The sequence below is a fragment of the Scyliorhinus torazame genome, chromosome 1, assembly GCF_047496885.1.
Source record: "Scyliorhinus torazame isolate Kashiwa2021f chromosome 1, sScyTor2.1, whole genome shotgun sequence".
NCBI classification, from domain to species: Eukaryota; Metazoa; Chordata; class Chondrichthyes; order Carcharhiniformes; family Scyliorhinidae; genus Scyliorhinus; species Scyliorhinus torazame.
The window spans coordinates 264,307,321-264,322,884 of record NC_092707.1 but is presented as its reverse complement, the minus strand read 5'-3'; the positions used below and the strand labels follow the sequence as shown (position 1 = coordinate 264,322,884).

The following is a 15,564-nucleotide window of genomic DNA, read 5'->3' as shown; positions in this document are numbered from 1 at the left end:
TGTCTTAACGATCACACTGATCTTCAATGTTTGGGAGAAACCCACTCATCCTTGCCCTGGTCCAGTGCAATACTTTGAACTGTATTAAACTCATGAGCACAAGAAGACATGGAGTTCACCCTACAGCGGGCTTTCCTCGAAGCCTCATCAGGAAGCACAGGACCCAGTTTCTCTCCCATCTCGCCCTCATCCCATCCAATGGGGTGGGTCTGATGAGAGAATATAGCTAAACAGACCCAAAATAGATCCCTCACCAGGCTGATCCAATGATAAAACCTTTTTCAGTAAAGGGGAGGTGGGGCCAAAGGCAGAGGAAACATTTTGGGAAAAGTCACGAACCTGAAAATTACGAAAGAGTTGGGCAACTGAAATTTGTCAGCCAGCTCTTTAAAACTGGCAAATCTTCCTTCTACAAATAGGTCCCTAAAATACTCACGAGTGGGGACCAGATGGAAAGGCAATCATGGGGATCTCCCAGGGGATTGGAGGCTCCCAGGTGCTTGCACTCGAGGCAGGGTGGTACCCTGGCACTGCTTATGCCACCCAGACATCCTGCCAGTGCCACCTAGGTGTCAGCCTGTCATTGCCAAGGTGCCCAGGTGACACTGCCAGCTGGCTGGGGCACTGCCAGGTTGACATTTTTTGCACGGTGAGGATCAGTTTGGGGCTCCTCAGTGCAGTGAACGGGGCTACGTGTGGCCTCGGCCACATGTTTCCTGCTGATGCCCCTGTAAACAATGATGGCCATCAGATGGGAGGGTGTTTCTCGGCGCTCCTAGCACCGGGAATCACCCGGCGAATCGCGCGGACTACAGGACTGTCCCCATTCGGGTAGATCACTCCCCATATTAGTATTCAATTATCAAACCCAACAACAATGATGAAAAGAGTAAAAGAACGATAAACTGATCACAAACAAACATGAAAAAATCTGAAATATGAAGTGCCCGTCCGTAGGACCGTAAAATAGAATAAACTTAATTAAACCGTGCCTAATATGGGCTTCCAAACAAAGGAGTTTGCATCTTGTGGAAAATTTAAAAAGTGGTCCTTCTCCCCAACAGTCACCTAACAGCGAGCCGAGTATACTCTAACTCTGGGCTGGGGGTGGGGGGCTGAGGTGAGGAGGACGAGGAGATGTGAACACACCTTCACTCACCATCTTGCAAAACAGGACCGCAAAATATTCAGTAGGGATGCAGCCCTCCACCCGCTTCAACAATCCCACATGCAATTGTTCTGCCTTGTGGATCTATGTTCCAGGTCACTCAGTTTGGCCTTCAATAATTTGTTACATTCGACCACTGAAGTAATTTCGGCTTCCAATCATTGTGGTCTGTTAATGCCATCTCGATAACTTTAATTGTAGCGCCGGTCAGGGTCAGTGTAGAGCAGCCACCTGGCCCCCCCCGTGGAATGTGGACACCTTGGCACTGCCATCCTGGCACTGCCAAGGTGCTCAAATGGCACTGCTAAATTCGCTGGAGCACTGTCAGGGTGGCAGTACAAGGGTCTAGACTCAAGAGGACCATGCCCATGAAAGGAGGGTGGAGGTGGGTTTGAAGGTGGGATCACTTGGTTTTGTCAATTGCTTGTTGTTTCCGCTGTTTGGCACACAAATAGCCCTGTGTTGTAGCTTCACCAGGTTGACACCTAATTATCCTGACTGTATACCACTGTGCCACCGCTACTTGTATGTGTCTGTCCTGTTGGTAGGACAGGACACACCCAGGTGATGATGGTGTCAGGGACATTATCTGTAGGATATAGCTCCATGAGTATGACTATGTCAGGCTGTTGCTTGACTAGTCTGTCGGATAGCTCTCCAAAAATGGCCCCAGGTGTTAGTATGGAGGACATTTCAGGGTCGATAGTGCCGACATTCCAGTGCTTAATTCAATGCCAAGTGGTCTGTTCAGTTCCGGAAAGACTTGTTGCAGTTGGATACAACTGAATGGCTTGCTGGTCCATTTCAGAGGGCATTTAAGAGTCAACCATATTGCTGTGGGTCTAGAGTCACGTGGTCAGAGCAGGCAAGGACAGCAGAATTATTTTCCTAAAGAACATTAATCAACCAGGTGGGTTTTCACAACAATCTTCAATGGTTTCATGGTCATCATTAGAGTTTTAATTCCAGATTTTTACTTTATTCAAATTCCACGATCTGCCATGGTGGGATTCAAACGATGTCCACAAAGCATGACCCTGTCCAGTGACAATACCACTACGCCACCGCCTCCCCAAAGAAATAACATACAAGCAAGTAGGAAATGCACATGTCCAGGATACACAAGCTCAAAATAAACAGGCATTATTATAAATTCATGAACAAATTAAAAGTACAATAAAGTGGTAAAATAAATTTACAAATCCTGAAAGGTGAAAAGGGAAGAGGTTCACTGGGAGAAATACAGGAATACAATTATGCAAAAAATTTGTTAAAAGTGAATTCAGAGAAGAAAAAAAGAGCTCTAGAGTAAAGTTTAGCAGCAGAGGCAAGGCAGAAGAGTAAAACATTATTTCAATAATGTAATAACAAAAGTGCATTCAGAGGTGAAAGAACCATCAATAAATGTGAACAGGCTTGAACCCGAGGATGAGCAATAAATAATATCATGTGAGAGTACCTTTAAGAAATTAGTGTTTATAAATGGGTGTGTATATAAGTATCTGTAGTGAGAGTACCTTTAAGAAATGGGTGTTTATTACTGCAGTGATGTCAGAGAGTGGGTGGAGCTGGGCTGTCTGTCAGCCTTTTACTTTTGTTTTAGGCTGTTTGCTGCAGGGTGTGTTTTAGTTCCGTTTTCAGAGCTGGATAGCTGCAGTCACAGCCAGAAGGTGTATTAGAGTCTCTCTCTGTAACCAAAAGACTGTAAATCGATCGTGATTTAAAACTAATAACTGCTCTCAGTAGTGACTTTAACCTGATGTGCTTCTGTTGAAAGGTTTTGTTTTAAGTCTTATGGGTGTTAAAAGGAAAGTAAGAATTACTTAGTGTTGTATTCTTTGGGGGTTGTATTTGAATTAATGGTTGCTAAGATGTTCATTGTATGTTTTAAAAAGGTTAACTTGAGTTCACACAATAAACATTGTTTTGCTTTAAAAACTACTTTTCCATTCCTGCTGTACCACCCCTGTAGAGTGGGCCGTGTGCTCCCCAGACCACAATCTAGTAAAAGTTGTGGGTCAGGTGAACTCCATGATACACTTTGGGGTTCTCTAAACACTGGCCCATAACAATAAATATTCTAAATAACTACGCCTTTCAAGTATTCACAAATGTAGACATAATCAACATGTCCTGCCTAAAGATTGCTGATAAAATCGACAACTTCAAGATAAATAATATGGAAGTCCTGAAAGGATAAAAGAGCTTAAAGTATTTAAATCTCCAGGTATAGATTGCGTGGACCACAGAGTACTGAGAAAGATCAGGAAGAATATTTGAGAGGCATTGACAATCATTACCAGGGACTTACTATAATCTAGGAAGGTACCAGTGGATTGGAAAGAGACTAATTTTTAAAAAGGGTGAGAAAACGGAGAGGAGCATCTTCAAACTCATGTAAAATAACACAACAATTGATTATTGAGTGCAAACTAGAAGATTATTTAGCACAACAATAACCTATCACACAGCAGTCAACATTTTTCTTTTTAAATTTGGAGTACCCAATTCTTTTATTTTCCAATTAAGGGGCAATTTAGTGTGGCCAATCCATCTACCCTGCACATCTTTGGGTTGTGGGGGGTGAGACCCATGCAGGCACGGAGAGAATGTGCAAACTCCACACGGACAATGACCTGGGGCCAGGATCGAACCCAGGTCCTCAGCGCCGTGAGGCTACAGTGTTAACCACTACGCCGCCCTAAGCAGTCAATAAATTCAAAAGGGAAATATCTTGCCTCATCAATTTCCTCAACTTTGTTGAGGAAAAGAAAACTGAAAAGAATTATAAAAAGGACAAAACCAAGGCGTTGCTAGACTTCCAAAGGATATTTGAAAAGTTTCACACAAAAGGCTATTGGCCAAACTCAAAACTGTGAGAATCCATGGATTGAGAAAGGAACTGAAGTATGGGAAATATTGAGTAATTGTTAAAGAAGTTATGTATGAATGAGTTATGTATTGATTGCAGCAGTCCAGCAACCTGTGTTGGAACCAAGCGCCAGCATAAATGGTTAAGGTTGCAGAATTCTGACAGTGGTTTTATACAAGGAGAGTTTATGATATCAGATATGACTTTAAAAGTCAACTTGCAAGTAATTAGGAACATTCACTTATGTACAAGCAACGTTGATTTTAAAAGAAAGAAATAAACAATAGAATTGTTTTGCCTTCTATCACCATACAGCCTAAGAACCTTGATAAAATCTTTGACTGTCAAAAGGAATTTACCTATGATTACTTCCATCGACTGCATCCCAATCTTTGTTCAAAAGTTCTTCGGACAACAGGCAGCCATTTGAGGTACTCTGTGACAATCCCTTGAGCTGGTGAAGAACAACTGCGCCACAGGCCTCAAGTTTTTCTTCACTCACACTGCCTTTCATGTTACAAGTACTACAAAAGAAGTTTAGAATTAAACTTGTCACTGAAAAAGCAGAAATTTAACCTAGCAAACAGACAAACAACAAAACATTATTGCACTAAATTTTAGAAGATACTAATTATGAGGCAAAAGTTGAAAGGTGACTGTTTTTCCAATATTGAGCACCTAGACAAATAATTCTAGATATAATTCAAGTTAGGTGCAGAATACCAATGTAGTTCAATTTAGCTGCTGAAATACCATTGACATGAGTAAATGAGTAAAGTGAAGAGAACTTGAGATCAAGATATATTTTCTAACAGGATATATTTTCTAACAATAACTAACTCCTGACTCTACCAAATGTACTTCTTAGTAAAATTGCGTTAAAATTTGAAAACCAATGCCGTGTGGGCAATCTTCATTCATCCAGGCATAAATCATACATTTCCTATAGTGCAGAAGGAGGCCATTTGGGCTAATAAGTCTGCACCAATCCTCTGAAAGAGCATCCTACATAGGCCCTCGCCCCTGTCCTATCCCCGTAACCCCAGCTAACTTGCACATTTTTGGACACTAAAGGGGAATTTAACATGGCCAATCCACCTAACCTGCACATCTTTGGACTGTGGGAGGGGAGGAAACCCATGCCGACACAGGGAAAAAGTGCAAACTCGACACAGACAGTCACCCAAGGCCGGAATTGGACCCGGGAGCGGTGAGGCAGCAGTGCCAACCACTGTGCCACCATGCCACTCCTGGAGAGGGAGTTATTAAAACACTCCACCAAAACCCTCCAGTTGAATCTGTTACTTTCTGCTCCAAACCTGCCAACTTCAATTTAATATGTAGATGCCAAGGACATCAACATGAAGCCATGAAGCCATCAAGTCTTTGGATAAATATGCAGATAGGTTCAATGATGATATTATCAGTCCGGAATCTGTCCTGTGGAATGACAGTGAGGATCAGACATTAAAATTGGTCAATCCTTCTCCCTACACAGCAGCTTGCTGAGCCACATTTCTGTATGGCAGTTAAAATCGATTGTGCTATATTTGGGCGCACAACCAGAAACTGACCAAACTGATTCTGACGAGTATTCCCAAAGCTCTGCTATCTAACTTGCCCTTGGGACTTTGTGGTTGCTGCAGTGTGCTCTTGCCATAACTTCAGTATGTGAGATTGCTAGAATGGTAGCAAACTCCAACAGGTTTTCGCACATAACGGATTCCTGGCCTGTAGAGGTTTCTGGGATTGCCTCATACATAGACGTAGACATAGAATTAATAGTGCAGAAGGAGGCCATTCGGCCCATCGAGTGTGCACCGACCCTTGGAAAGAACACCCCACACCCCCACCCTCTGGATGTATGCCTCCAACCTCAGGTCTTCAAGGCCTTTATCTTTTACAGATATAAACTTTTATGTGAAATTGAACACAATGTTTTTTCAGGACAATAAATCTTTCTTATGCAACGCAATTAATAAAATTTTGTGTGGCAGCTACATATTCGCCCTTAACATGCATTGTTACTGTAATGCTAACTTTAGTTCAGCAGAATACCCAAGTTGAAATGTTATAAAATCAGAGCTAGGGAAGCAGTCACTTTATTAAAAGGTATAAGAGTTAAAACAGTTCTAATCGGGGGCAGCACGGTGGCGGTGGTTAGCACTGATGCCTCGCGGCAGCGAGGACCCAGGTTCAATCCCAGCCCTGGGTCACTGTCCGTGTGGAATTTGCACACTCTCTTGGTGTTTTGAGTGGGTCTCACCCCCACAACCCAAAAATGTGCAGGGTAGGTGCATTAGCCATAGTAAATTGCCCCTTTATTGAAAAAAAAGATTTGGGTACTCGGAATTTAAAAAACAAATTAGAAAAAAGAATTGGTACTCTAAATTTATTTTTTAAAAAGGTCGAAACAATAAATCTCAATGCTAATATTAAAAAAGTATTCTACTTTTCACTTCTTATTTCTTTTTGTTTTCTATATTACTGAAAAACTTAATAAAAAAATTAAGAAATGTATTCAAATAATACACAAGCATGCTTTTAACATTCTCCTAATAAAAGTAGAGGTCACTGTAAAAATCCTCTATTCTGTAAGCACAAATGATTGTGAATTTAGAATGCAAAATTTAAGTTTTGCTTATTCCACAGTTTGTACCAAAAACAAAATGAAGTCAGTTTCATTTATTTGTCTGGAGCTATTTCATAATCATTATTACCACCGCAACTGCTGACAAAACTTGTTGGGTTACTGATGAAATGTTATAAATATGTCAATTTCTATAAGATGGACATTAAAAATATTCCCAGCTCCAGTTAATATACATAGAATTTAAATGTTATGTCTTTAAAAAGAGAATGACAACAAGCATTTACATTACTGGACACGGTACTTTGTAAGCACCAAAAAGAAGATTGAATAAAAGAATTATTTTAGCAGATCTATAATCACCTTGAGATTTCGTGCAGTTTCTCATTACTTATTGTAGTCTGCTGATACAGCATTGGACAAGAAGCCACTATTTCTCCAACAGCGTCTTCTATTGTTTGAAGTAAGTGAAAAAATCCTTCACGTGAAAGGCAGCCCCTGAAGAGAATAATGGAAAAATCATGTTCATAATTACAATTATTCATGGTATTTAAACATTAATACATAGTGGTAAAAAGGTAAACTGACATCCGAAAAAAAATAAGCACTTAACCTTAAACCTATTTCAACTGAAGAGAATTGCATTTTTATTAAAGTGCACAACAGGGCTCCACTTATGCTTTCATATTTTTGAGGTAAGCGCATTGTCTGAGAAATCAGTCATCTCTTTATTTACAACTGGTTGTGAATCATAAAGTTTGTGACTGCTAGTCTGAAACCTAACAGACTAGGTTAGGTTTCAGACTAGCAATGTCAATTGAAGCTTTCACTTTTTAATGTTTCTATTTTGATTCTCATCCCTCAGTTGTCCTTCTCTCCCCAAACACGGTGAGACAAATGATCTACTCCAATATTTCTGCCAGTGCCATTCTGAAATTGACTTCCAAGTTAAGCATTCCTTTTTCCTTTCCAATTTCTGGGTAAGCACCTGTTCTACATCTCCCTTCAACTCTTCAAATTAGAAGTGAAGAATGTTATAAGACAGATCAAAGCCCATTATATCTGGGCAAAATCCATCGCCATGCCCATTTTCTGTATCCCTTAAAAAAAGGTTCAAATGTTCAACCATCTTCCTCTTTAAAGTATTATAGATTCTGATTTCACCATTTTTTTGGTAGAATATTTCATGTGCAAGAGGAATCCTGTCCTAAATAATTGAGAATTTTAACACTTTTGCAACAGAAGGAAAGTACTCAACTGAGAAAGACCCTAGGCACTGAGCAATGTTTTTCACACATTTCAGTAGTTATGTTAGGTTCATTTAGAAGCAGAAATTGTTTTTTTTCCAAAATACAAACTGTCAGTGAATAACATAAATACATATTGAATCCCGTAAAGTACATTTAGTGTGTACTTATCCAATGTTGGCAATAATGAATTAATGAAAGCTAAGTATAAGCAACTGTGGGTTCTTTTTTCCTGGGTGGGGTGCAAAGGTCATCTGCAAAAATTATTTTAAGCGATATTGAAATTAATATCTCAATACTCTTCTGAAATACCAGGTACATTTTGTACCCTGTATGGTGCTAGAAAAATGAGCATATCAACTGTTTTACCTCATTCATGAGGTCCCAGTCACTTAGCTGCAGGACCTGAACTGCTTTCCTGCAACTAAAGTACGCTCTTCTCACTCAAGTATCCAGTCAGCAATAAAAAATTGACAAATGTAGCCTCAAATAAAGCTTAATGCAGCAGTAAATAATGAAGGTATTACTGCCAGGGATTAATGTAACAGTGTTCCAGCTGTACTATTCAGAATTGTATGGAAACAAAACCATACTTACTGCCTAGCTCTACACAACTGGAGAAGTAGGCATGTGCCCTTAAAGTAGGTTCATTTTGCACTCTATTCCTCCATCCCTATTAAGTGTGGCATTAAATATGGCATAACTGGAATGTTAACAGCAACCACTGTAACCAATATTTACATTTTAAAAGTATAAGTAAGTTATAAAATATTTCAATGCATAATGTCCAACTGATTGATTGAGACAATATAACATGCCAATTGGCAATCACTTGTAGGTCTGTCATTTGCGACTTTGTTTACTTGCGGGCTAATCAGTGATCTCAGAAGTATTTCTCATATCAAACAGGCATTTTTGTCCAACAGCTACAACTAAAAAAAAAAAGATAATTTATACTAGATTTTAATACTCTCACGTAACAGGTACATAAGGTGGACCTTTTGTGAATGAAAGGCTCCAAAGATGGGAAAGGTATTTTATTTAACTGTAGATTTGCACTAACAATATTACAACTGCCTATAATACAGGGCGTGATTCTCCGGAATCATCACGCACTCGCTCAAGCGAACGAGGCCGGTGAATAGCGGGAGAAGCCAAAAATGAGAACCGCGCCAGGCGGCAAACAGTTTGCGATGCAACCAGCCCACTCCCGTAGGGATCTCGCAGTAGTGTAGCGCAAAACCAATTATCACCTGAGCCCTATTTCCATACAATTAACGGGAGCGACCCCATATCCAATGGCCTCCCATCATTCAGCAGCCTCCCCAGCAAGTGGTCACGCTGGCGCCAATTAGTACTCCTTTTGAAAAACGTGAACCTGGAGGAAGAGCTTGTGTGGGCAGCCGAGGATACGAGTAGCCACCTTTGTTCACAGGCAAAGAGCCCGGGAGCTCTAGGCTTCCTGCCCCTGTGCTCGACGAGGGATGGGGAACCCTTGGCTGGGTGGGGGAGCCTCCGCAGAGGCAGACCGCCATAGGAGAGTGGGGGGGGAAGGCGCTGGGGGGGCAACCGGAGGGGCAACTGCTTGCGGCACCACCATGCCAACCCCTGGATCGTGTGTACCCGTTCCGGGTGCAAACCGTTTGCCCCAATAACCATCCATAACCTTCACCTGGCCATGCGGCTGAAGGCTATTGTTGGTAGGGAATTGGCAATTGGTTAAGTGATCACTTCACACAACCCAAGTGTATTCCCGTGGGTGGGCGGGACATGTAGCATGTGGGAGTCATTGTCTAGCATACCTATCACACCATGATGCCTGAACACTGTGACTGAACACTGCGGGAGGCAACACCACACACGCAGCAGCCAATATCGCAACACCCAGGGGTGGGCACAGCTCCGGGGACACGGTCACGGCTGGAGGGAGGGTGAGTGCCACAGGGAGGGTACCAGGGCCCGGTCCAGGTGGCATTACGAGCGGGTGTCCGGGGTACAGGGTCTGGGGTCCAGTGCGGCCGGAGTGCGTGGGCACTGCGTTATGGGTGGTGGGGGGGGGGGGGGGGGGGGGATCAATGGGGGAATGGTGGGTCCCGGGGTGGGAGCTATCGCTGTTTGTCAGTCTAACACCCTCTCCCAATTCCTTACAGATATTGAATGCTATGTCAAGGATATTGGATGGTGCAGCTAGGCAATGCGGCCAGATACCGGAGGCAGCAGCACCAGTATCTGCAGATGCTTGTGGCGGCGGCCCATGTGCCAGATTAAGACCCACACCCTGAGGAACCGGACACCCAGCAAGCCAGGGAGGGGCTCAGAGGGGTAGGCCCACGACGGCCCAGGGTGTACAAGCGTTGTTGGTCATTCAAACAGATGACATACAGCGTGTGGCCTCAACAAGGAGACTGTGTGACACCTGTGCCATGTCCTTGCGGACTTGGCAAGACACGGAGGAGGAGGACACCCACTCCCGGTGGCCGTTAAGGTTTACGCAGCCCTGAACCTACATGCCTCAGGATCATTCCAGGGCTCAAGCTTGGACCTGTGTGGTATTTTGTAGGACACAGCCCACAGGCGCATCCCTGTAAGCCCTGGCAGAAAATTGCATCATCTTTGACATGGAACAAGCTCAGTAAGATGCCCGTGCAGCAGGTTTCTCCGCCATCGCCGAGATGCCCCAGGTCCAGGGGGTAATAGATTCCATGCATGTTGCCCTGCGTTTACCGGGCCATCTGGGAGTGCCTATGTTAACTGAAAGGCGTTCCACTCTCTCAACATACAGCTCGTATGCGACCACCAGGTGAAGATAACGCACGTGTGTGCCAGCTACGTCGGGCAGTTGGTCACCCCGCCCTCTTCGAGGAGCACCCCAGGATGGTCGGCTGGCTCTTGGGGAATAAGCTGTGTCTGCTGAGGAGCTGGCTAATTGACGGCAGTACGAAAGCCGGTGACCGAAGCAGAGACCCGGTACCATGAGGTCCATGTGCCACCTGGAATGTGATTGAGCCGTGCATTAGACGCCTCAAAATACGGTTCCAATGCCTCAACCACTCCGGTGGTGGATTCCAGTACACCGCACGAGGGACACCCGCTTTGTGGTGGTTTGCTGTGCCCTCTACAACCTTGCATTACAGCGGGGCGACAAGCTGGAGGGTAGTGATGAGGAACACATGGCCATGTCAGAGTAGGAGGACGCAGAGGATGAGGATGGTTAGGAAGCTCTGGACCAGCAGGGGCTGGAGGACGAGGCCGGGGAGGAACCCGAGGACCAGCCGGAGGCTGCAGGACAAGTGGCAGCGGCTAGGGTCTGGCAAGCTCAGAGGGCCAGGGAGGCATTCATGCTCACCTGCTTCACAGGATGTGGCTTGGTCCATCACCCCACCCCCCCCCCCCCCCCCCACTCCCATTTCCCACCTTCCCAGGGTCTGTGTCATATCACTCCAGGGTGCTGGGATTGTGTCAGCACCATCAGCGGGTCACTGTTGCGGGCAGGGGGGTGATGATAACCTGCAGAGAGCTGAGTGCTGGTGCTCCTCAATCTATGCCACAGTCTGACCTCTGCCTATCTGCTGAGTGCTCACTCACCTTGGGATGGAGGGGCAGCTGGTTGAGCCTCGGCTGCCCCAGTATCATTAGGCTCTGTTAGCCCTGGGGCTTCCCCATGGTTCGCACTATCATGTTGATGCCCTCCGTAATGCTCCTCAGTGATTGGGACATGATTTGCAGTGCCTCGGCAATGCCCACCTGCGATTGGGGTAAGCTCCGCAGCACCTCGACCACGCCCATCTGAGAACGGGACATGTCCTACAAAACCTCATCAAGGTCAGCCTGGTACTGGGTGACGTCCCCCAGTGACTCGGACATTCTGCCGAGACCCTTAGACATGGCTGTCACCGACTGCGCGATTCCTTGGACATCTACACTAATGGTGCCGACATCGTGCACCAGGTTTTCCACCGCAGAGTTGGCCTCGGTGGCACGAATTGCCGGCGACATCTCCTGTGCCCATAGCCTCTGAGGTTCCTCCAAGCGGCCATGGGTCTGCTGGAGTGACGCTGATGTCTCCCTCTGAATGTCCCAGCTGCTCTCTATCGTCTCCATCAGCTCAGATACCTCTGTACAGCAGGCTCAGCATCAGGCTGGAACCCAGCTGGGTCCTGGGATCTAGCAGCCCTCCGACTGCTGTCTCGACTTCCAGTCTCCATCTGACGTACATCAGCAGCAGTGTGGTGCTCACCAGATTGTGCCCCCAAATCCTGTCCACTAACGTGTTCCACCGAGGTGTGTGTATCTACACTGGGTGGGGGTGACAGCTGTGCAGCGACGATAACGGTTGCATCTTCTGAGCTCTCCTCCGAGGTGGTCTCGAGAGAGGCAGGAGAGGGTGCCACCCGGGATGGGACGGCATCATCGGCTGGAGGACCTGCGGAAGAATGGACATGTAGTCAGTGGGAGGGATGGGTCAGTCAATAAGGCAATGTCACGTGTGACAGGTCCCCCGGGTGGAGCCTCGTGGTTTCTCACCTCTGAGGTGCCCACCAGCCTCCGCGAGGGTGACCGATCTGTCCTCGGCCGCACCAGTCACCTCTAGGACAGGCTTCTCGAAGGTGGTGATGATTCTTAAGTCTGGCATCTCTCCACCAGTATGAGTCCTCTTCCAACGATTATTGGAGAGCTTTTCCTGAGGAGACACAAAGGGGGCACACGAGTGGTGGAAGGGGCGGTGTGGAGGGAGGGTTGGAGAGGTTGAAGGGGGAGGGGCTGGCGTGAAGGTTGGGGGGTCGCATGGGGAATTTTGGGGGTAGATGCTTCCTTGGTGGGGTGGAGGGCATTGGTGTCGACTCACTCATGCTGGCATCAGTTGACATTTTTTCGACCCTGGAGGCCAGTCCTCCTGTTCACACACCGAGTACACAGCTGCCGCCACCTCATCCCAGGCAGCACTGGCTGCCCTATGACTCACCCTCCAGGACCTCGGGGGAACAGGACATCCCTCCTGGCCTCCACCGCATCCAGGAGCCTCCCCAGGTTAGCTTCCCTGAATTTTGGGGCCGGTCTCCTCGGCGCCATTATTGCGAGCTGGCGGGGGGCTGGGAGCGCGGTCCCAGTGAATCAACTGGAGAGCCTTCATTTACGGCGAGAAGCCCATGAGGCCTCGTTAAGTGGACCAATTAACATTGAATAGTGTTGCCGCCCTCTTTGGGCTGATTGCCGGGAAGCTCTCGGCAATTCCCGCTCGCGACCCAATTTATGAATTGTTTGGGAGAGTCGTGCCCATACTTTCTTCATCACCTTTCTGCAAGAATATTCATTGGAATATCTAGGACGCCTGTTCATTAACTGATGCAATATAATTTAGGCAGATGCATATACATTCTGAAAACCTATTATTCATATTGTACTACAAAACTACTTGCATTGCATATAGTAGGTACTTCACAAGAGCCGGTACAGTACACTTCCATAACTTTTTTTAAAATCACCTTTCCCTCACAAAAAATACCAAGTACAAAAATTGCCTTCATACTGGGTAAATTCTCGAATAGATGATCCTGGGTTACAACTGTGCTCAGTAGGAATTTTGCCTGAAAAAAAACACTGTAATCCAGCTGGACAGTTCCAGGATTAGCTGATTCTAGTCAATATTTTAAAAATGCACAAATAATTTTGATCTGCTTGACCACATGTCAAGCATGAAAGACTCATTAGTTAATTTGAGAACCAAAGTCACATTTGTCTTTATGAATTTCTTCTTAAAAGTGTACGTACCCATGAGATAAACCAACAGTTTTCAAGTGCTTCTCTTATTCAGTGTCCCAAATTAATTAGAATAAATAATGGCATTTAAAACTGTTAGTAAATAATCTGCTTTTTGACTATCATGACTGGTTTGCATAATCGATGATCATTGCTATTTTAATGCATGAGGTAGTGCTGTTCATTTTTTTCATTAATAAACATTTTATTGAGATATTTTTGGTATAGTAACAACAAAATAAACAATATACATGAAACCATAAACATAGTGCAAAAGTCATTTACCTCTCGTACAGGTCCCACCCTTATTGACCCCCTACTCTAATCTAAACTATCCCCCCCCCCCACCACCATCTGCTGACGATGAATTTCCCACAAAGAAGTCGACGAATGGTTGCCACCTCCGGGTGAACCCGAACAGTGACCCTCTCAAGGAGAACTTGATTTTCTCAAAACAGAGAAAGCTAGCTATGTCCGATAGCCAGGTCTCCGACTTCGGGGGCTTTGAATCCCTCCAGGCTAATAGTATCCGTCTCCGGGCCACCAGTGAAGCAAAGGCCAGAACGTATGCCTCTTTCTCCTCCTGGATTCCCCGGTCTTCTGACACCCCGAAAATTGCCACCTCTGGACTCAGCGCCACCCTTGTTTTTAACACCGTGGACATGACGTCCGCAAACCCCTGCCAAAATTCCCTAAGCTTTGGACATGTCCAAAACATGTGGACATGGTTCGTCGGTCCCCCCGCACATTTTGCGCACCTGTCTGTGGTGATGTGCATCAATGTAAATACATGTAGGCTAGCTAGACACTAGAGGGAGCACCAGTGACATCACACACACACACTCAACCAATAGATAAGTTAGATAGGACACGACCACAGGGGGACATTACACCAACCCATATATAAAGGACACCACACACATGATCTGCCTCTTTCCAGTGGAGACAGACAGTGAGTACAGACACAGGGTTGATTCAATATTACACCCACCACGTGGATTGCAGCAGCTGGTTAGTCAGTCTGGGTAGCTATAGTAGGATTAGCAGTAGTGTCGAACCCGAGTAATAGAAGTGTAAATAGTTCAATAAACGTGTTGACGTTATCTCCACGTCTGAACCTTCCTTAGTCTAGTGCACCACAAGGAAGCCGCTTATGTTACACCTACAACATAACAAATCACTGTCCACCACCCCAAAGAATCTGCTCATCCGGGCCACTGTCATGCGAGCCCGGTGAACAATCTTAAATTATATCAGGCTGAGCCTGGCACATGTTGCGGACGCGTTGACTCTACTCAACGCGTCTGCCCATTGACCATCCTCTATCTCACCTCCCAGCTCCTCCTCCCACTTGCGCTTCAGCTCCTCGGTCTGCGTCTCCTCCGACCCCATAAGCTCCTTATGGATGTCCGAGATGCACCCTTCTCCTACCCACCCTCTGCAAACTACCCTGTCCTGAATCCCCCTCAGCGGTAAGAACGGGAAGGTTGACACCTGTTTACGAAGAAAGTCCTGCACTTGCAGATACCTGAATTTGTTTCCCCTCGCCAACCCAAACTTTTCCTCCAACGCCCTCATGCTCGGAACGCTCCCCTCTATGAACATATCCCCCCACCCTCTCAATCCCCGCTCTCCGCCATAACCGGAATCCCCCGTCCATACTCCCCGGGGCAAATCGGTGATTATCACAGATTGGGGCCCAGACTGATGCTCCCACAGCTCCCACATGCTGCCTCCACTGGCCCCAAACTCTCAGGGCCGCCACCACCACTGGACTGGTGGAGTGCCGTGCCGGCAGGAACGGCAGAGGCGCAGTTACCAATGCCCCCAAACTGGTGCCCTTACATGAAGCCGCCTCCATACGCACACATGCCGACCCCTCCCCCACTACCCACTTCCTGATCATGACTATATTAGCCGCCCAGTAATA

At 45.9% G+C, this 15,564-nt stretch overlaps 1 protein-coding gene across 4 annotated transcripts in view; it reads right to left on the bottom strand.

Moving 5' to 3' along the window:
• kiz (kizuna centrosomal protein) overlaps window positions 1-15,564 on the bottom strand; it is a 342,742-nt gene that overhangs the window by 150,823 nt on the left and 176,355 nt on the right. For all 4 annotated transcript variants that reach the window (XM_072505712.1, XM_072505702.1, XM_072505723.1 and 1 more), the window contains 2 exons: window positions 6,994-7,128; window positions 4,400-4,564 (listed from right to left, as the gene is read on the bottom strand). In XM_072505712.1, coding sequence (XP_072361813.1) covers window positions 4,400-4,564; window positions 6,994-7,128 — 300 coding nt within the window. The remainder of the gene's footprint in view (window positions 1-4,399; window positions 4,565-6,993; window positions 7,129-15,564) is intronic.